The sequence below is a fragment of the Setaria italica genome, chromosome V (genome assembly GCF_000263155.2).
Source record: "Setaria italica strain Yugu1 chromosome V, Setaria_italica_v2.0, whole genome shotgun sequence".
In the NCBI taxonomy this organism is placed as follows: Eukaryota; Viridiplantae; Streptophyta; class Magnoliopsida; order Poales; family Poaceae; genus Setaria; species Setaria italica.
The window spans coordinates 2,983,359-3,005,066 of NC_028454.1; the positions used below are offsets into that span (position 1 = coordinate 2,983,359).

Consider the following 21,708-nt stretch of genomic DNA (forward strand, 5'->3'; position numbering starts at 1 on the left):
AAGATGACCGCATCCCGTGTGAGGCAGCATCCTCGCACCTACGCTGCCCGGATCAGATTGGGACCTGCCCAGATCCTTCAAAACTTGCCTGTTCATGGCGCTGCTCCGCGATCTGCTATGGTCCGGCGTCAGGGGATAAGCTGTCGAGGACAGACAGAGGCGTGGCGTGCGGGAGGAATCATGGGCCATGGCTGGGCAAAGCTGGCTCGAGGAGAGGACGTCCCATGTCGCCGGCGTCGCCTTGCCTGGATGCAGCACCGGTGCCGTGGCAGAGGGAGGGGCGACGGGGAGGGCCTCAGGCCGACTGTGTGGAGGAGGTGTCCAGGGTGAGGAACCCAATTTTGAGCTCCATGCCGTCCCACGAGGAGCGCGGCGGCGCTATCTTATTCAGGTCGGAGCTGCATCGACGAATCGACGAGCGGTGTTTGGGCAAAAGAGTAAATTCGTCGGTTCCTTAATTTCCCCGAACCGGTCGGAAACGTCATACTTTCGCGAACGGAGGGAGTATATATTCAACCCGGTGGCCAATTTGCGCCACTCGCTTTGTACATGACCCTAACCTAGAACTGCATCAGGAACGAGTATGTTCCTCATCCCCTGTGCCTAAAACCACGCAGGGAAGCAATGATCAGAAACCAGACAAAGGTAGTGCTTCGCCGTCGACACTGGACATATCTGAGTCACCCAGCGATTCGGTCCTCATAATCTCCTCTGTCTTGCACACCCCCAGCTCGTCTGAGAGCCTCTCACATAGCTGCCAAACATTTCCGCAGTTGCACTTTTAGATGCAGCAATGGACATACAACTCCACTAGTTTATCTGATAAACAGTGATGGTAAGTACTGGTGTGCATGGTTACCTGTCTATACAATGTAGAGTCTCCATGGGATTTCTTCAGTTCTACGACATACAAAGATGGCCCTAGCTCAAACACCTGGAAGGTCAGAATTGTACTGTAAGTTTCAACTGGTATCTATTCCTTTCTGCATTGAACAGAAGGAAGGTGTCCTGCATCATTTTACCTCAGTGCACACCAAAAATGATGAGGGATTCCTGGAGTTCTTGGAACCTTTGCAATTTTTCAATACTTTGAGCTGCAAAACACCAGACTTTTAGTTCATTTCAGCTCTCCTACCATGTCTGTAAGAACAATGTTATGGTGAAAATCCCATGCTTATCTACCTTGCTCGGTCCCCTATGAACTTTGAATCCCATCTCTGTCACGACATTCTCAATCTTGTCAAATAAATCTTTGGGTGGATGCATTGATGTGAACCGAATCTTTCTTTGAGCCACATCCTGCAATGAATCCATCAACCATAAAAGTCAGGTGAATTATTCAGGCTTCGTTATCAACACACAACTCTGAATGTGCAGGTATCCAGACATGTTCATATGAGTGCCCACAATTTCAAGATACAAGAGACGAGTGCTGGCTTATAATAATGCCGTGATGTTAATTGAACTGTACAAAATATTTTTTGATTGAGATCTGGATGACATAGAAGAAATAAATGAAAAGAAACTGTACAGATACAAACCTCTTCCTCGAAGAAACCAGAAAGATCAAGGGACGAAGCCATTCCGATCAACTGAAAAGCATTGATATGAGTTCGCTTTTCTTGTGCTGGTTCATCAATTTGCTTCAAGAACAAGAAATCAAAGGTCAGCTTCAATGAACATGAAACAGAAGGTATTGACTACTTTATCCTATTCCTAAGTTCTCTCCTAACTGTATATACCTCTTTGATTGGGAGAACTAAACCAGGAAGTACATCTTCATCGTCATCGTATGGAACAGCAGGAATGTAGTCCTTCTGAAACCACTCATGCTGTTTGATACCCGTGATGTCAATCCTTTTCATCGGATTTGGTTCAAGAATCTTCCTAAGAAGGTCCTGTGCAGCAGGTGAAAGCCATCTCGGGATCTGACAGTCCCCCTTGAAAATCTAGAGTAACATAATAATTTGGCACCATCAGGATGGTCTGAACTTTTATATAGAGCAAAGTTCAAAGCTGATTGTACTAATACCAACCTTCTGATAGAGAACAACAAGATTCCTATCATCGAAGGGAAGGGAACCAACAAGCATTACATATAGGATTACTCCACAAGACCAGATATCTGACAAGGAGCCATCGTAACCTCTATTTTGCAAAACCTGCATGAATTTGTCGCAGAATTAGCACCTACAGGACAAATGAATGAAATTGCTTATCTCGTACTACTTTCTGTTGTTGGTTAATACCTCAGGAGCGATGTAATTGGGGCTGCCACATGTTGTGTGCAGAAGTCCATCATTCTGAAAGTTGTGAAGTGCACGTCGTTCAGTAAATTATGCAATAGAGCCATAATTATGTACAGAGTACAGCTGATCAAATCATATCATCTTACCCCGAGATGTTGAGGTAAAGCGCTAAGACCAAAGTCGGAGATCTTGATGTTGCCTTTCCGATCAACGAGAACGTTCTCTGGCTGTAATAGTAGAGTAAAGAAGAATACAGCTGTCACAGAGGAATCAAATCCTTCTTTGAGTTCCATGCTGGTACATATATGATGCAAGAGCATTCAAACTGATAAACAGTTCCGGCGTTTACAGTTCGAATATAATTACAGATTAAGTATTTTGAATACCTTAAGGTCCCTGTGGTAGACACCTTTATCATGGCAATAGCTCACGCCATCAATCAGCTGCTGGAAAAGCCTCCTTCCCTCATTCTCAGACAGTTTTCCCTTTATAGCCTTTCATAGTTGCAGCGGAAGGAGAAAAGAGCGTTAGAATCTAACATGTGGTGCTGGTTTTTAGTTTCTTACAAGAAAAGGAGCAACATTTTCGATGCGGTTTTGGTGGCTTACAATCTTGTCAAAAAGCTCGCCGCCGTTGACGAACTCAAGCACCATGTAAATCTTCGTTTTGCTAGCAGCAACCTGCAGAAAAATGGTTCATCCCAACATCAATCACGATCCTTCCTTTCCGACCTTCCAGTTCCACACAGATCAACGAATTATTGCTCTTATAACCCCCCCCCCCCCCCCCCAGCGGACTGGATTCTGATATTTTTTCAGTAATTATGTCCTGGATGAGACATGGGCATTGCAAATTGCACTGTAGGACCAGATAATGGTCTAGAGATAGCGAGTAGTGACAGCAACAACCGGCTGCCGCGTAGACAAATTTGGCGTGGACGATCACACCCACAACTTTTCCCTGCATCTATCGTTTCTCCCAAATTCCGTCTTCTTTTCCCCGCATCTATTGTGAGGCTCATCGCAATTATTGGCAAGAATGCTGAGGTCTTCTTTACTGGTACTAGCCGTACTCGATGTCAGTTGACGCGAGGGCGAGGAGGAAGGGGAAAAGCTCTCGTTAGGTGGCGGAGGTGGGGAGCCTCTTGCCCCTCCAAACCTATCGCCATACTGTTCAACCATCCCGTCCCGACTCCCGACTTCAGAGAGCGAGAGAGAGGCAAGCAGAGTTGTGGGCCGCCGAACACGTGTGCGGGGCCCGCTTGACAAGTGTCGCAAGCGGGGCCCACGCGATTTGTGGATGACTTGGTGCAACGGCTCGAGAGGGTACGTGTGTACTGTAGAGATAGACCTGCCTGGCCAGATGTACCGGGCCGGTGTGAGGCCGACGCGGCGGGGCCCAGGCTCCAGCAGGGCCGCTGCGTGCGGGGCAGGCGGCGGGGCCCGCCTAGGAGCCGGCCAGATGGCTCGACAGGTAGCCCAAGAGGCATATAATATGCGTGCCACCAGGTGGGCCCGGCCCTCCGTGCTACTCGTCGTAGTACTGTGGGGAGCGGAAACCGTCGTCGGCTGGGCTCGCTTGCCGAGAGAGTTCAGCAGAGACGTATCTGACGCTTTCAGCATGACGATGGTTTCAGGAATCGAATTCCAGGTGCTAGTAGGTAACATCGGTCGAATTGGAAGAATTAAATATAAGGTAATTATAAAATTAATTATACAGATGGAGTCTAATTCGCGAGATGAATCTATTAAGACTAATTAATCCATCATTAGCAAATAGTTACTGTAGCACCGCATTATCAAATCATTGACTAGTTAGGTTTAATAGATTCATCTCGTGAATTATACTTCCAATTAGTTTTGTAATTAGACTATATTAATACTACTAATTAGTATCCAAACATCTGATACGACATGTGCTAAAGTTTAGCAAAAGGTATCCAAACACAGAGCCAAGTCTCGGTTGTCGGTTGAAATGCAACGTCTTTCACAAGAATGAAGATATTCCTTTTTTGTGTTACAAAAGATTTCACAAAAATCTGAGCGAATCACAACGTTTTCGCGCAATTTTTTTCAGAGCTTCAAGGATCCCGTGAAATTCCTTTTTTTCTTTTGAAGGGAAGAAGAGCCCGTGAACCTCCTGGCCGGCGTCTATGGACTATGGTGCTAGGAGGCTAGCAGCTGCGTGCATGTGGCGAGGCGAAGGCGCGCGTTCCGCGCTGAGCCCAGCCTTGGTGAATAGACCGCGTCCAGGACGGCTCGTGGAACCGAAACGGACAGCTGCCGGAGCAAACTGCGGCGAGATGCCGTGCGGGTGCGGCGGCGGTGGTGATCCCTGGCGTGCGCGCGAGAACCAGCAGCGAAAACTTCGCCGGTGCTGCAGGCAAAGCCCCCCTCCCCCTCCCGCTCCCGGTGTTTTCCGCGTGAACAGCATTTGCGAAGCAAGCAACGAGAGCAGAGGAGAAATGTTTCTTTATCGCAGAATTTCGTCCGCGCAAGCAAAACGGCTAATCCTTATCGTGGTTTCAAGAAAAAGCCAAGCGTTCCGTTACTTGCAAGTTAGCACATCTTGATACTAGTCTACAATCAATAATCTCTTATGGAGCACTGCAAGTTCGTAGGTTTCTAGTGCCGCAAGAACCCCATGGAATTCCAGGAGATGAGATCGTGACAATTAATTAATCCAGGAAAAAAACTGAGTCCAGGAAAGAGGAGAAGCATCCGACAAGAAAAATTTTACTCGAGAAATGAGGAGGGGGGATTGAAGTTGGGCGGGACACGCAACGCACCTCGTGCAAGCGGACGACATTCGGGTGCTTGAGCAGCTTCAATGTCCCGATCTCCCTCCTTATCTGTTGTTTGTTGATCATCACACCATCACATCAGCGCAAGAAATTAAACCGGGCGGTGCTCGTCGGTCAGGCCAGCCACGGCCAGCGGCGGCGAGCCAGGAAGGAAATGGAGAGGGGAAATTCAGAAGGAAACGCGCGCGCGCGTGCTCAAGCTCACCTGGTCGGCGAAGCGGAGCGAGAGGATCTTGCTGCGGTCGAGGATCTTGATGGCGAAGTGGGCGCCGGAGGCGTGGTGCCGCGCGTGCTTCACCTTGCCGAAGTTGCCCTCCCCGAGGGTGCGCCCGATCTCATACCTCCCCAGCAGCGACGCCCGCGTGCACTCCGCCTCCGCCTCGCCGTTCACCATTCACAGCACGGAACGGCGCGCCGCCCGACCTCGCGACGAAGCTGACGGTCGGCGACGAGCCCCAACTCCTCGATCCGCGCGCAGAGAGTCGTTTGTTCCACGGCCACACACCGCCGCCGGCTCCGACGATCTCCTGTCTCTCTGTACCGCTAGAGCTGAGGAGCTGAGGAACGGATGAGGCCGGGAGGTGGAGAGAGAGAGGGGAAGGGGAGGGGGTACTTATAGGAGCTCCTGCTCTTCTTCTTGCTAGCCTCAGTCGTCTACTCTTCTCCTGTTCCCTCTTGTCTCCTGCGATGTGATGCTGCTTTGCTTCTTCCGTGTCTCCTGAGGCTGAGGTTCCGTGAGATGTAACCGGATGGGCAACAAGCAAACGCACACGCAAAAGACTCTGTCAAGGATTAATTAACCGGATGGGCCAGTTCGCTGTCTCGTTTCTTCCTCGATCCATCCCATCCATCCACCATCAGAGCAGGCCGTACGTGCCATCAGCGGATGTTTGTGAACAAATTAAAAAAGGATTAAGCGATCAGCAACCACGCACGGACGCACGCTGCATTGGCCTAATCCACGTCAGATTAGTACTAGTTGATCGGTTGCGGGTGAGCCCCACGCCGGGCCGGGGCTTTGCTGCCCCGGGAGGCAAGCTACGTGGAAAGGCCAAGGCAGCCGGACACGCCGGACGATCAATGCAAAGGCCGTCGTCCTGGCCATTTTGGCCATTGGCGATGCTTCGTAGCCGTGCGCCTCCATGCATGCACGCTTTGTCGATGCGGTGAACCGTGCAACGGCAATGGGGCGGCCGGCTGGCTAAACAAAAATGGTTCGGCGAGTACTTGCGTACCGTCCTGTAATTTGTGCGGCGGGATAATTAAGTTCGTGGTCGGTATGTACCTTCACGTTGGCATCAAATCTGTACCGTCAGGCATTGTTATTAATCAATTTTTTTTCTAATTTTTTGTGGACATCGTGACGGCCATTTGTGGCATCGGTTTGGTGGTGCGCTGCAAAATCTGCAGAAAGTTGATGGCACAGTCGTCGCGCTCATATGCATCACTACCATTTGTTTGCTTCTGCACATGCATGATGCGCTTCACAATATCTCACTGCATGGACATCGTGACGGCCAGTCGACGAGAGGAAGGGCAAGAAAAAAAGCGGGTGGACTGAAGCAATAACTGCCAGCAGAACTGTGGATTTGACATTCACAACATCGTTCATTTGTTCTCGCACGCATCGGCATCTATTCGAATTTTTTAGGTACGACGAAACACAGAAACACTATATATAATGCCGCGCGTGGATCAGTCCGTGCCCGTATATATCCTGCCATGAATCGATTTTGCAATTTTATATACCTCCTCCGTCCTAAATTAAATTACATGTCCTCTTGTCTTTTCTAGATTTCATAGCTATTTATATACATCCAAATATAATGTATGTCTAGATGCATACAAATAATTACTGATTAAAAAATTAAAATGACGTACAATTTGAAACAAAGAGAGAGTACTTATGTTCGTGTTCGAAGAGATTGAGACGAACCACTATTACAGGCGTACCAGTATCCAGTAACAAGCAAGCAAGCAACACCCAAGTGGTTGACGAATATAATGGATGGCGTGTTTTGTTGGTGCTGCCTGATCGTTGCTTAGCTCGTTGCTCGTTGGCGAAGCTTCCATTATCTTTAATTTGGTGTTAAGCTGATTGAGTTGTGTACGGTGATCGCATCTGTACTTGCTCATTCATTTTTAAATTGGAGATTCGTAACTTTTTTTGTGAAGATTCGGGTCTCATGATTTGTGGGGCCCTCTGGTAACCGGATATTTGAAGGAACCTACTGGCTAATGTACGTCAAGATCCTAGCGTCAGAATTGATTAAGTTTTGGTCAAATTCATGTCCGCGTCATTTTCAGTTGGTTTTCGGACAATGATTATTTGTTCTGTAAGGCACATACGCTTGCATGGCCTTCAACGGCTGTTCCTCTATGTAGGCACGCTGCCAATAGCGTGGTAAATAAAAAAAGGATTTTTTTGTTCCATTCTCGAACTTTCATCAATATGTGTATGCACGCTGTGAATAAGAGGATTTTGCTGTCAGTTCTGATGTTTTGTGGCTTAGTCCATGTACATAGTTAGCTACTATTGATTTTTCTTTTCCTGACTTGCTTGGCTCCTTGTTCTTCGTGTCCAGCAACCTCCATTAACTCCGGCGGGTTAAAGTTTTGGGTAGGGATTCTGGATTTCGTAGAATTCGGTAGCTCTCGGGTGTAGAGGGATGCATGGTAGGAGTTTGGAGACGAACAACCTAAATTAACGTACGAGAGAGCTGAGACCTGTGGACCAAAACAATAAAGTGTGATTCAATGAATATCGATATGTTGGGTATGAAAACGAAAAATAATATACACCTTGAGATCACTTTCTTCATTTGATGCGCACGTTGCATTGTGAGGCTAGTTGATATTGTATCCGTCCCTATATCATTTATTGCATCCAAAGGGATGCGAATGTGATATTTGTGGTGTGCCCTCGTTGGTTTTTTAAGGGCGAGATGTAGATGGGGAGGAAAATATATCCTCCGACAAAATCAATATGGTATACTAAGAGTATATAGATTATTTAAATTGAGGATATATAAAATTTACTCTCTTTATTCTAAAATATATGATATTTCAGTTTTGTTCTACATAGTCACAGTAGATTTAATGAAACGAATTATGTATCATAGATGTTGGTAATTTTTTCCTATAAACATAGTCAAAATCTAAAAGAAGTGACGAAGAGTGTGGCAAGCTTGCAACTTGCTCTCTCAAAATACATCAACATCACTTTCGAAACCCCAACAAAATCAAAATTGTTCACCAAATCAGTTACTCTACGGGACCGGGATGCGTTCCACGTGGTTGCGAGATGCAATGATACAGCCGCATTTGAGTTATATGCTGGAGTGACATTACATCGATGCAGATTTCGTGGTTGATTCCATAAGTGAGGTCCAAATTGATTAGCGAAAGGACAGATGAAGTAGGTCTACCTCTACCATATATTTAGGGTTTAGGCGGATACGATGCTTTGGTCTTGATATACGGTATCTGGGAAAATAAGCACGTCGTAGTATGCAGGTACCAGTTCCTTTTCAAAACCTTTATATGTAGTATTATAAAGTACAAACTGTTTTTATAAAAAAACTAGCAGAAATGCCCGTGCGTTGCTACGGGTCATTACTTGCTGTCACGTTATTATACGTTTGTTCGTACCATTTTTGAACTTTGAACAAGAATTTTCATTTGCAAGACCTGCGCTGCCGTGGCCATTCTCGACGGGCGGGAGCCTCCTCCTGGAAGTGGAGGAGGAGGAGACGTTCAAAGTCAACCAGTTCGAGTTCGACTACGCATCGGATTCGACTTCGCCTCGGACTACTCTAACGTTCCACTCAGGGGTCGGACACTCCCGACCCCAGGACTCAGGGTCGGGCGAGGCGGAGCTTCACTCGGGGTCGGGCGAGGCGGAGTTCCACCCTCAAGGGGTCGGGCGCATCCGACCCCGGGACCAAGGGTGGAGGGCGAAGGTGGGAAACGGCCGCAGGCCCCGGATCTGGATGGAACGGCGGCGGGATGTCGACGGAGGATGATGGCGTCGATGTCGGAGGACGGGGGGAGGTCGTCGATGGACATGGGGAGGAGGGCGAAGGTGGGAACCGACCGCAGGCCCCGGATCCGGACGGAGCGGCGGCGGGAAGTCGACGGAGGATGATGACGTCGATGTCGGAGGATGGCGGGAGGTCGTCGGTGGACATGGGGTGGAGGGCCGGACGGAGCGGCGGCGGCTAGATCCCCAGAGGGAGGGCGGCGAAGGAAGGGGAGGGGAACGAGGGAGCTGGGTGGAGGGCCGGACGGAGCGGCGGCGTCTAGATCCCCCGAGGGACGGGACCGGAGCCGGACGGAGTGCGGCGGATCTCAATCCCCCGAGGGAGGGGAGGGGAACGAGGGAGCGGAACTCTTTTCGCTTTAATCCCTCATTTTCCTATTTTTTCCACTCGAGCCCCCCTATACTCAGAATTGGACTGCGGGTTGATATCACGAAATGTCAGGGTTTTTTTTGAAAAATAGCCCAACGGACGAAAAATCCAGGCAGAAACGTTACTTGCTTTAATAATAGGTAAAGATGAGCATATTATTAAAAAAGTTAATACTGGTAATCTATATCTATATCTATACCTAATATTAAAGACCTAATATTAAAGAGAGGATGTTTCTTTCAATCCTCAACTGTCGTGGTAATTTTGCGAAAACCCCCCTCAAGTTTTCAGTAATCAACCCGCAGTCCGTCCCTCTCGCACGCAAGTCGCAACGCGTCCGTTCTTTGTCCGTTGTCATCCTGGCAAAATTTTGGTCCGTACTGGCCTGGAGTGGGCTTTCGTCCGGGCAGGAGAACTCGATCCTACACGTTTGCACTGCAGTCAAATACGTGAGCTCGTACGTGACGTGAGGCCCAGGCGGCAAGGAGCCATCAGAGAGATCGGTTTGGAATTGGATATGTGCGAGGCGTCCTCTCCGATAGCTCTGGCGACGATGGAGGGCCCCAAAGTGCGGTTCGCCAACGACGTGTGGGTCGACGCCGCGATGCGCCTCAAGGTCGGCTACGCCGCCGTCGTCTTCGAGATTAACACGCCGTCACGCCCAGGCGCGACCGGCGTCCTTCAAGGATATGTTGAGGCCCCTCTCGCTGCAACTTCTGCCAAGGAATTCGTCACAAAATCCCATGATCGACTCCAATCTCTCACAATTTACTTCGTGTCTTGAATTTTTTACGCTTGCAGCCCGAGGGCCTTGCCTATTTAGGCGCGCAGGGCGTCTGTTGCCCACCGCCGGAGGGGCGGGCGGACACGCCGTGCGGCCGGCCAGTCTGCTGGTTGATCTGCACGAGTTCCCACTCATCCGCCTGTTGAGTCGGCTTGCCGACATACTCGATGCCGCCAGCTACTTCCTAAATGAGCGAGCAGGTGGACTTGGCGGCGGCAGCCAGGCGGAACGTGGAGGGTGGGTCGACGGCGGAGGAGGAAGGGTTGAAGACCTCAAACGAGCCCCGGGTGTCACGCGGTAATGCATGCAATAAATCCAAGTCCAAGCTGGCCAGATCCTGTATGTGCGAGAGTTGACGTATCTTCACAAAAACTTTGAGCTTCCAAATTATTGCAACGCGAGGCAAAATCAATTGTATTTTCTGCAGAGAACGAAATGCATTCTCTGCACAGTTTCCAGCTCTTTCAGGTTGTATGGTGTGCTGACGGACATATTTGCTTTTGGTATTGGCCAATTGCTGAAGAAGTCCAAAAGTCAAATCTTCTGGAGTTGCTGGTTATCGATGGAACTGCACAGCTCAACGAGTGTGAGATCGTAACTCCCTTGCAGCTGCCTGGCATTAGGTAGGCTTTTTTTATTACCTGCTCCTATGAAAAGCAAAGTAAGCTACATAAGGTTGATTATCCTTTTATTTCAAAAAATTTTCCTTTTGGAAGCGATGTATTGACGTGTAATGTGATTCTGTAGGTATCTGACAATGCTAACTTGGGGCGAAGTGCTTTTTTGAGAGGTTAATTAGGTATGCTTCGCTACGGTAAGCACCTTCTCCATGTGCAAAACAGAATACATCCAAAAATAAGCAAATTAAAATTCTAGGTGTTACATTTTACGATGGAAAGATATTTAACGGTCCCAATGTCACTACTAAGAGCTATGATGAGAAGAGATTTCTTCATTTTTATCAAGCAAAATTTTTAGGTCGTACTCATTTATAAATGTAGATGGTGAAACAACCAAGAAGCACAACTGTAGCCTGAAAACACAATCAAATCTGCTACAGTTTCGTGGCTGTTGCAACGCACGGGTACGTGGGCTAGTAACTAATAACACGGCATTAGGTGCCGAGCGAGAGGAAAATGAATCTGACGGGGCGCGACGGAGGATTAGGTGCAGCTGACCGCGCACGTGCTCCGTAGCATTCCGCGGCCCAGCTGTAACTAACAGAGGCAAGCTGCAAGCTGGTGCGGTGGTGCCTACGGAGTACAATATTCCTTTCCCACAGGCTCCGAGGCTCTACGCGCGATTACGCGAAACGATTATCGATTGATTGATTTGATTACGCGAAACAGCTCCCCGCCCCCGGCTCGTCGCCGGCCCGGTCGGTCGCCACCGGGTCGCCGCGGCCGCGCCGGGCCCTTGCCATTGTCACCGCACAGCCTGCATGGCGCCGTGCGCCTACCGGAAAACCGGACGGCCGGATAAACCGGGGTGGTTGTCAGGGATGGCATGCAAGCCATACCGCTCGCAGACAACGCAAGCATCTGCTACTACCGCGACGACGGCTCCGAGTGATGATGGGCGTCAGTTCAGTTGCCGACTGGCGTGTAGCGGTGGCGCCGGATGAGGCCACGACGGAGGGCTGCCTGCTGATCAAATTATTTGCTGGTTGCTGCTAACCACAACAGGGGAAGGAAGCCCCGGCCCTAACCATCGCGGCCGCGGGGCCGTCAATCATCGGTCTCCCTCCCCCGGGCCGGGCCGCCCCCAGAAGCCACCTCCTCCCTCTCGCTGAGGAGGAGCCTTGCCTCATCGATCAGTGATCACCATCCAGGGGGCTCGCGAGGGGCCGTCGCCGCCTGTGACATCGGCTAGGCTGGACGTATATGTTATTCCTGTGTTTCCGAGCACAGCGAAAGAGAGGCCAGGCCGTCCCGGATCGGTCCGGTCCAGCTCCGCGACGCCGACCGGCCCGTCCTCGACGTGGCGACCGCGACCAACCACCGCCACACCGGTTTTAATTTTCATTCACTGTCTGATACTCCCCAATCCCCATCGCTGGTAATTACGTGATCTGGTCCTCGAGACCTCCACTACCACGGGACCACCTGCGCTACCGCCGCCCGCCGGCCACGAATATCCAAGAGGAGCCTACTTGCCGGACCGCGAGGGACACGTGCGTGGCCGCTGCCCCCGGCGGGCCCCGCTCGCGTTCCGCGTGTTCGGTGCGCGCGGGAGGAGGAATGCGTGGTTGCGTCTGCGTCCGTGATCCAAGGCGGAGGAGACGACAGGCAGACGAGACGGCGCAAGAGCGCCGCGCCCGCGGGTTGTCTCGGCGCCGGTGGCCCGGGCGCGCGTCCAAGCCCATCGCGCTCCTCGCTCGGGGACTAGACGGGTGGTGGACGCGGGCGCGCGCCCGGGCGGCGCAACAGGTGGCGCCGCGCGCGTCTGTGTGTGGGTTTTCGGAAGATCGTGATCTTGTTGTGTGATTCTGACTGCTGTTGCTGCCCCTTGGTGAGCGGGCCGGGAACGAAAAGATCTTGCGTGGACAGGAAGCTGTACCGTTGTTCTGTGATTCTCGCCGGTGTGTGTGTGTGAGAGAGAGATGCCGCCTGGCCCGTGCCCGTCCACAGGAAATTGTAAAAGTAGTGGCTGGGCACGCACGCATAGTGGCCAGAGGTTTATCTGCTGCAGGCGGCACAGTGGCACACCGCAAACGCACCCGCACAAGCGGCACAAAGTTCTGGAGCTAGCAACGATGGATACCACTTTGCTAAGGGAGCAGTGTTAAACTTCAGTACGCGTCATGTTCGGATGCTAATTAGAATAATTAAATATGAGCTAATTATAAAACTAATTGCAGAACTTCTAGGCTAATTCGCGAGATGAATTTATTAAGACTAATTAAGCTATCATTAGCAAATGGTTACTGTAGCAGCACATTGTCAAATCATGGACTAATTAGGCTTAATAGATTCATCTCGCGAATTATACTCTATCTGTGCAATTAGTTTTGTAATTAGCCTATATTTAATACTCTTAATTAATATCCAAATAATATGACATGTGCTAAACTTTAGCACGTGGGAGCGCAACAACCCATGGGGCTACCACTTTGGGATCCAACATCGGCACTCGTTACTCGTACCGCGTCAAAAACAGACACGATTGGAAGTCTCGTTTTGCTCGTGGCGCATGCTCCTGCAGGTATGCTGCTGCTTGACGCTTGACGCGCTCGTGATACATGCATGCTTAGAGTAGTATCTTGGACCCATGCGCATAGTGAACCGAGTCTATGAACAGTGATTATGTGTGCCCATGCCTTCAACCAAATCCATCATACAAATACAAGCATCTTACTTGGGGGGAGAGAGAGAGAGAGCGCGCCAGTTTCCATTCTTCCCTCCGTCCTCTCTTTCCAACTACCCTGATGAACCACACATCCTCTTGTTTGACCATGAGCACCCGCGCGTCAGCACTCGCTAAATGCTAAGCGAAAAAAAAAACGTACTCTTTTCAGGTTCCTTGTGCTGAATTAGATACTCCCTTCTACTAGCATGAGGTCACCCGGCGTGGCCATTTGCTGAAGGGTCGGCGGCTGTGCGGTGAGCTTATCGTAAGAAAAACACACTTCCTCTTACGTTGCCTAGCTAGTAAACTATGCATTTGCCTCGTCACGCAAAACATAGTTAAGGAACTTGACAGCAACCTCATCACCCGGAAATTACAGAAGAGTTCATCGGTCGTTGCGCGCGTTCGGAAGACCGTTCCATGAATTGACTGGCAGCTGATTCATCATGCATGTGTATACATGGAGTTCTTGAATCCGGATGGAATTCTAGGCCATACATAAGGTTCAACGCCTCAACGGAATGGCGGCTTGATCGATTACTATAATGATGAGGAATCAAGCAAAGAGCGAGTTTGTTCAAGTCAAATTAAATATTCACGATGCATACCTTGGCACTCTACAGACGCTGGGTTATACTAGCTACTACACAGATGGATTGTGTCCATCATGATCCAGACACGTTAGGTGGAACAGTATTTATATTTTATTACGGACCAATTCCAGTATATATATAGTCCGGTAATTCTGTAAGTGAGGTCTTAAACTTAACAATAAATTCACAATGTCAAACTTTGCCTTTCATGCGTGGCCTAATATACATCCTGATAGATTATTTCTAGTGCTCCTATGTAACCAACTTCATTTTTGTGTGGTTATCTGTATGCCAAAGGGGAACTAACTTTCCGAAGCATGGAGTCGTAAAATATATATTATATAAACGAATATAGGTCCAACTATTGGATAAAAAAGGCTCACTTGAGAAAAATATTGTGGCAATAGTATATACTCCTATGTAGCTACAGTTAGCAAAGCTGAAACAACAAAAACAAAGTAAGCTTCCCAATAAAAAGCAAACAAGAAGTGAAGATGGCTATGTTCTCAGTTAATAATTAATTATAGTTCTAGTTCAGCATGTCCATATAGTTTACCTTGGAAATGTCCCAAGCAAACAAAAGATACCAAGTAGGTAGCACGACGAAAACAGATATTGTACTTATTATTGCTAGGCAAATTACAAAATAACAAGTGCAAGATTTGAAGAGTGCATTAGAAGCTCATAAAAAATGAGTCTAATTTTTTTGCCACCAAACAGTCAATGATGTGAGAGATGCCTCTTTAGAGTTTTATCTTAGAGTGTACACTAGTGATAGTATATAGTTTCTAGGTTTATTCAAACTATTTATTTTTCTTAATACAAAGATATGCGGCTCTCATACATATTCGAGAAAAAATAGTCTAATTTCTTAAGATCTGAAACTAGGTAGCAGCTGATTGGTTGATACTGGTCAGATATAATCCAATATTCTTCTACGGAAAATGGTTGTCACAATATTGAGGACTTGATTTCTTAGATTGACCAGCCGCCAAACTTTTTGAGTTTTGACATTATACTGAGGATATCGGCAACATAAGATTTATGTTATTAGAATCATCATGAAAAATCCTTTCCAAGTATATAATTAATTAATGTGATTGAAAATATCATTTTGATAGAAACCCACAAGTCAACGTGCCGTCTTTTACATATACCAAGTCAATACTCTAAATGCGCGACTTATATTATTCATTTCAGATCAGAGGGAGCTGCTCTCTTCTTTCTGCAGGTAGAAAGGGTTACCCAATAATAATCGAGCACCACCCTCCATTTCTTAGCTAGACTTGGACTGAAGCAGTGCATATGGTTAATCTATACTAGTAGTAAATAAAATAAGCAAATTAAACTGTGTCCTAATGTGGTTATTAGGCAGGACGCGCGTTCGCCAATATATACTGTATGGCACACGATCCACATGCTTGGTATGCCACGCAGCTAGACAAGTTCTCGTCGGCTTGCATTGCTAGCTGTCTGCATCTATCATTCGGTAGCTTTTACCGCATTATTGCCCTAGCTAGTATGTGTTAACCATCTAACCTAAGTGCGTGAAACCCAACACGTGGTTTAGCTAATGGCCGGAGTTGGTTGAGCTGAAATCAATCAAACACACGGCTGCACAAGGCTGTCTTATGTACAATATATCGATATATTATGGCTTCTTCCACCGGAAGATCATGATCATATCTTTTCCCTTCCTTACGTGTGAAGACTTTCAAGCATGCATGTCGCACATAACTCAGGTCAGACCGATGGGATGCAACACGCATGACGTTCACACTTCAATTTCCTCGTACACACGTTGCATGCATGCCGAATTATCCCCACGTGAAAATCGATCGGTGAGAGCAAACCATGTAGTTTGAAGTGAGAATTAGGCGGACGCGCTAGGTGGCAGTTTAGTGTTCAAGTGTCCAAACAAACAATCATATATACTAGTGATTTTGGTCTGAATTCTGACGGATTTCGCGGGTCAAGCTAAGGAAGTAGCACCGACAGCGCAGCGCATGCTTCTTCGCTAGGTCGTTTCTCGTTTAAGTTTTCAGGTGTTGTAATCGTCAGATACAAGACAAACAAAATAGGTCGTTTAAGTTTTCAGGTGTTGTAATCGTCAGATACAGGTCAAACAAAAGGAGCACAGCGCTGCACTGGCGCGATCGACGTACAAGTGCGTAATAACACCGACACACCTGGCCATGCATGGGCATATCATTCAAAACTACTGCTGCTACATAGCGCATGGACGTGACTGATTAGTGCTTCTTTGCATTGGTTGACCTGTGACGAGTGCCGCGACTGCGAGGTTGCGTGTGTACCTTGCCGCGGTTCGTACATACGAAACAAGTCTGCCGATGCCAAGTGTGCCGGCGACATCTAGCTAACCTGCATTGTAGACTTTCTCTAACGTGCAGTGTACTGACTGACTGGAACGTGAAGCTATATATATACTGTGTTCCTGCACTTGGAGCGAGCGACAACTTGCACACAGACATTGTGGAATCGGTCAGCTAGCTCGTGTGTTAACTTAACGAACAATCAATCTAGATAGCTCTCCCATCCTTCACAGTTGTTTGTTTGGACATTGTAGGATTTGTTCCTATAAAGATCGTCGTATAGCAGGCATTTCGTCAGATCAAACGTGTCACGGAGACAGGAGACACGTCGCACATTTCCGGGGCTTCGTCAAACAAGCGGCGGCCGGACATATCTACATGGTTGTGGTTAGCATTTGGCCATGCCATTGATGCCATGCACGGCGCCATCTTCCATAAAAGAGTCTCTTCAACCAGCGGAGAGAATTATTGCAGCCCAAAGGAAAGGACGACCGGACTACATCACCGCCGGGGGGGGGGGGGGGGGGGGGGGGGGGGGGGGCCCCCTGTTTTTAAACCCCCCTTGCAAAGTTGCAACCAGGCAACCCCACTTCTATCTAGTAGCTCTTGTTGTTGCTGGCCAATAATGCATGCATGCTTGCATTGCATGGCGCTAGATCTCTACTACCAGCACATGGGTTTACCGGCAGACTGATTGACAAGGTACGTGCCTGCCGATGACCCGGCCGGCCCCGCTAACGTGCGTGCCGCCTGCCGCGACAGTATCACGGGAGATGCAGATCCTTGCATACTCCCTGACCTATGGATAATGTAGGCCACGATGGAGATAATCATTCGTCTCTCTCTGTACGTATGTTCTACGTTGCGATGATCTCGCATATATAATATAATGCGCCGCAGATTATACGGTTTATCCGGAACCTAGCACATGGCATGCAGTATACAGTTTTGTTTATTTCTTTTTAATTGGCGGCATGGGCGCGGAGTATCGGACAGGACAGAGTGGTGGCAGACGTGTACACAATCATGCGTATGATTTTCTAGCACATCACGCAATAGTGCGTGCGGTGGTAGTTTGGAACGGGAAGCAACAGGCTGCGTACGCATCACGCGTCTTTTGCGTGTGTGTATACATACACACCACACACTGTATATCTATATTGCATCTGGATGTATTTTTTATACGGAATGCACCCAGGCCAACTAGCGCGTCCTGTCTGGCCAACCGGCCCAACTAGCCAATTAATCACGCGTGCAACTGCACTCGGAAGCGAACCGTCTCCCCTCCCCTCACACGCCCGGACCAAACCCATTTAACTCCCCAAGGAGGCCCCACCCACTCCGCTGCAGTTTTATTTTCTCCTTCCCGTTACTCTCCGCCCCACTCCGCCTCTCTCCCCACTCGCCGCGTGCTCGCCGGATTTCCCCAAGCAACGGAGCCATTGTCAAGCACCGCCGTCATCGGGACCTGTTGAAGGACATCACGGTAGAGTGCATCAAGAACGCCTTGTCGGTGTTGGGGACACACTTCCCACGGATCCCCTTGGAGCATGTTGGAACAGGGGTTGCAGCTGACTTCAATGCGGATGTGCTTCTAGGACTGGTCGACCAGTATCATGATATAGCAGAAAACATTGTCAATGACTTGGACCTGTAAAAATGAAACTCTGTGGTGTATTAAATTGTATGACAGGATATGTGATGTAATTGACTTAATCGTATATGGAGAAGAAGAAACTCCATCCCTCCCTTGGTGTATACGACAGGACAGCATGTAGCCAAGGCCTGTAGCCGCTAAGCGCCTAGCCTTGCCTGACCAGCGCCCTGCTGAGAGCATGTAGGAGGGGTGAACGCAAGGTTGTCTAGGTCCCGCGAGCTAGGACGCCGACCACACGAGTTAGTTGTATTGCCTTGAGAGGAGGAGGAGGAGGATGCGAGACCCAGAGGTTGGCGCCTGGGGGAAGCCCCCGATCTTGAAAGCGGACGGACTGTTGAACAGTTCGGACAACCCCCGAGCGTCAGGAACAGATCGGGCAAAGGAACAGGAAGGCAGTAGGTACGCAAAGAACCTCAGAGGTTTTATTCAATCAGTAAAAAAAAAAGAGAAAATAGAATACATAGCTTTTAAGCCTTAAGGGTAGAAGTGCCATAGGTGCTCGATGTTCCACGGATTGGGGACGCCTGAGTCGTCCACCATTGGAGTCAATAGGTGCCTGGTTGGGTGACCCCTCGGACGATGAAGGGGCATCATGGTCATCGCGGCGGGGGTTGTCATGGTGATTGTCGTCCCTGCAGTGGTTGTTGCAGCGAGGTCGTTTGTACTTCACCAGCACGCCGAGCTCTTTCTTGACAACTATGCAGTCCTAGAAATTGTGGCATGAGTCCTTATGAAAGAGGCACGGAGCATTCATGGTGTCATCAAACTCTTCTCAGAGGACGGTAGTTGGTCTGGCGGGATCGGCTTCGGCAGTGAGGACCTTGGGGGCCCTTTTTTGAAGTCGGGAGGATTCCACCTCCTCTATGAAGATGGGCTCCAGCTGACCTTCCAAGCCCGTCTCCCGTGCAGTTACCGTGGTCGTATCCGTGGAGACTGGATCTGCTATAAACGGATCAGCTTGGAGAATGCCGGGTAGAGGTAGACCAGGAGTGTGTTGACCGGCTCCGGGCCTACTCTTTGATCTGGGCATTGGCGACGCAGATACGTGCTCGGATCCGTCGAAGTGGCTCCGAATCTAGAAGGTTTTTCAGGTCGGCGAAGGCAGCCCCCAGATTAGCCTGGGGTATGGTGGAAACATAGCGGTTGGCCTCCTCTAGGTCGGCTTGTCGATTGTGGGTGCATATACAACGCCTGCGTCTGCCTCGAGCACCGTCCTGATTGGCGTTGTCACCATTGTTGACGCGTGGTGGGTCGGCATTGGCAGCGGGCAGTGGTTGGCGCTGGTCGCCTGCTGCCTCGGCTCCCGTGTTAGGTTGTTGGTGTTGCTGGGTGTTGGCTTGCTCCTGTTGGCGTTGTACTGCATGTTCCTGGTTCTTGGCATTGCGGCCTGCTTCCTGAGAAGAGGTTTCACCATCCTTGGGTGGATCGTCAGTGGAGACCATGAAGGCTTCGCAATTGGGCGTGGTATCGTTTCCATAAGGGTTTGGAGTTAGGACAATGCAGGGGACCTAGAATTTGCCACAGTCCGGAAACCGGGCATTTTCGGGTGGACCTTCAGATTGGATCTGAAAAGACTGCGTGAGTTTCACAGAGTACATGGCAGCCGAGTTTCTCAGATCAAAGGGGACGTGGGAAGGACCTTGCGCCGACCTTGATGAACGTAGCGCCGTCTCAGAGAGATCTATTCACTCAGCAATAGTGTTGCTGATGCGATCTAGCCTCGCGATCAGGTCAGAGGGCGTGGGTGGGCGGGTCGTAGCTACGATGCTTGGAATCCTCTTAGAGAGAGAGAGAGAGAGAGAGAGAGAGATCGCCGACCTGCTAGGCAAGCGGCGTGATGATCCTCGGGTGGAGGTCTTATCCCGTCGGAGCAGATCCAACAGATGCTGAGCTAGCGGTGGACGCTGAGTTGATGGAAGAGGGGGTAGAGTCGGAGTCCATGGGTATGCTCCCGAAGCGGAGCTGGATCGGGTTGGCGAAGAAGTCCTTCATGCTCTTGGGAAAAACGATGCCGGGGCGAGATGCCATCGAGCTCACTAGGGAGGATCTCACAATCACCCCTACCTGGCGCGCCAACTGTCGAATTTATAAGCCCGACAGTCCACCATAGGGTTACTCAAGTGGTTGATTTATAGGTGGAGGCAATTGTGAAGCCAAGAACTTGAAGGTGATTGCGAGAACACGAGGGACACGAGAGTTTTAGACAGGTTCGAGCCTTCGGAGAGTAATACCTTACGTCCTATATGTTGGTGGTTTCTATTGCTCGAGAGTTGATGGGATTTTTTGGGTTGGATGCCCTCAGGAGGCGCCCTTGGCCGCCTTATATAGGCTAACGATCTAGAGTTACAAGTCAGTTTGAATCTAATCTACTTGGTTGTTACATGGAAGATAATCTGAATCGGATACAATACATATCTCGCAATATTTGAGCTGATTTGAATCGCCTGACTTCCTTGACTTATGCTCCAAGTAACTTCATGTCCTTGGCCCGCACGTTCCGATCGGATGAACCCACTTGTCAGGACCAACCAGTATCCAGGTCAGTGGGGACCCATGGGGTACCCATATCCCTCAAACACACCTTGCACTCTCTCTTCTCTAGGCTTATTCTAACACTAATCACTCTTATAAGCTTGCACCAAGCCTGTGAGTAATCACTTATGCACTTTAGGTGGCTTGGATGTATTCTTGATGAGTCTTGATCTCCAATGGACTTCTGCACACTCCACCAACATCAAATGGGCGAGTGGAGGGGGGTGGGGTATAAATAGCCCAAGGCATCAAAGAGCCGTTGCTCCAATGGCTAGTTAAAGTATACCATCGGATGTTCCGATGGTGTGTTTTTGGGTAGCATCGGAACATCCGGTGCAACTAGCCATTGCCTCCGTATTTCAACCATAACTCTCAACTCTGAACTCCGATTTTGATGATCTTGTACTTGTCGGAAAGTTTATGAAATTCTACACAGTATTCTCAAAAAATGTATACCATTCAATTAAATTTTGAGCACCGGATGAATGCACAAAGTCCGACGGTACCATCGGACCTTCCGGTCATCACGTCGCTACTGTTCGTATTTTGGTCATAACTTTTTACTCCGAACTCCATTTTTAATGATCTTGTACTTGTTGGAAAGTTTGTGAAATTTTACACATGATTACCCAAAAATACAAACCTTTTGATCAACTTTTAGCACCAGATGAATAACCTAAATGTTTGACGCATACAATTTTTCAAGCGTCGAACCTTCAGGTACCCCTCTCATCCATTTGCTAACCTCTCTGGAGATTTTTACAAAGTAAATATGTAAAATTCGATGGTAGCATCGGATGATCTGGTGCATGCCCTTATATGTTCATCGAGTTATTCGTTGAGTGCATTTTTGTAACCATCAGATGTTCCTCTGCTTGGTCCGATGGTACCATCGGATCTTCCTATGCCTATTTATCAGCACATCTTATTTTGGGTATAACTTTCTACTTTGAAGTTTGATTTTGATGATCTTGAACTCTATGGAAAACTTGTGAAG

At 48.9% G+C, this 21,708-nt stretch overlaps 1 protein-coding gene across 1 annotated transcript; it reads right to left on the reverse strand.

Moving 5' to 3' along the window:
• Positions 1-424: 424 nt before the first annotated feature.
• Positions 425-5,740, reverse strand: LOC101781756 (CBL-interacting protein kinase 1). Its single transcript, XM_004967556.4, has 13 exons — positions 5,258-5,740; positions 5,038-5,100; positions 2,858-2,929; positions 2,636-2,743; positions 2,396-2,476; positions 2,250-2,303; positions 2,037-2,162; positions 1,743-1,949; positions 1,542-1,643; positions 1,183-1,299; positions 1,023-1,094; positions 860-934; positions 425-754 (listed from the first exon to the last, which is right to left on the reverse strand). Exons 1-13 carry the CDS (start codon positions 5,444-5,446, stop codon positions 629-631), a joined length of 1,392 nt encoding a protein of 463 aa, XP_004967613.1. The 5' UTR covers positions 5,447-5,740; the 3' UTR covers positions 425-628.
• Positions 5,741-21,708: the final 15,968 nt, after the last annotated feature.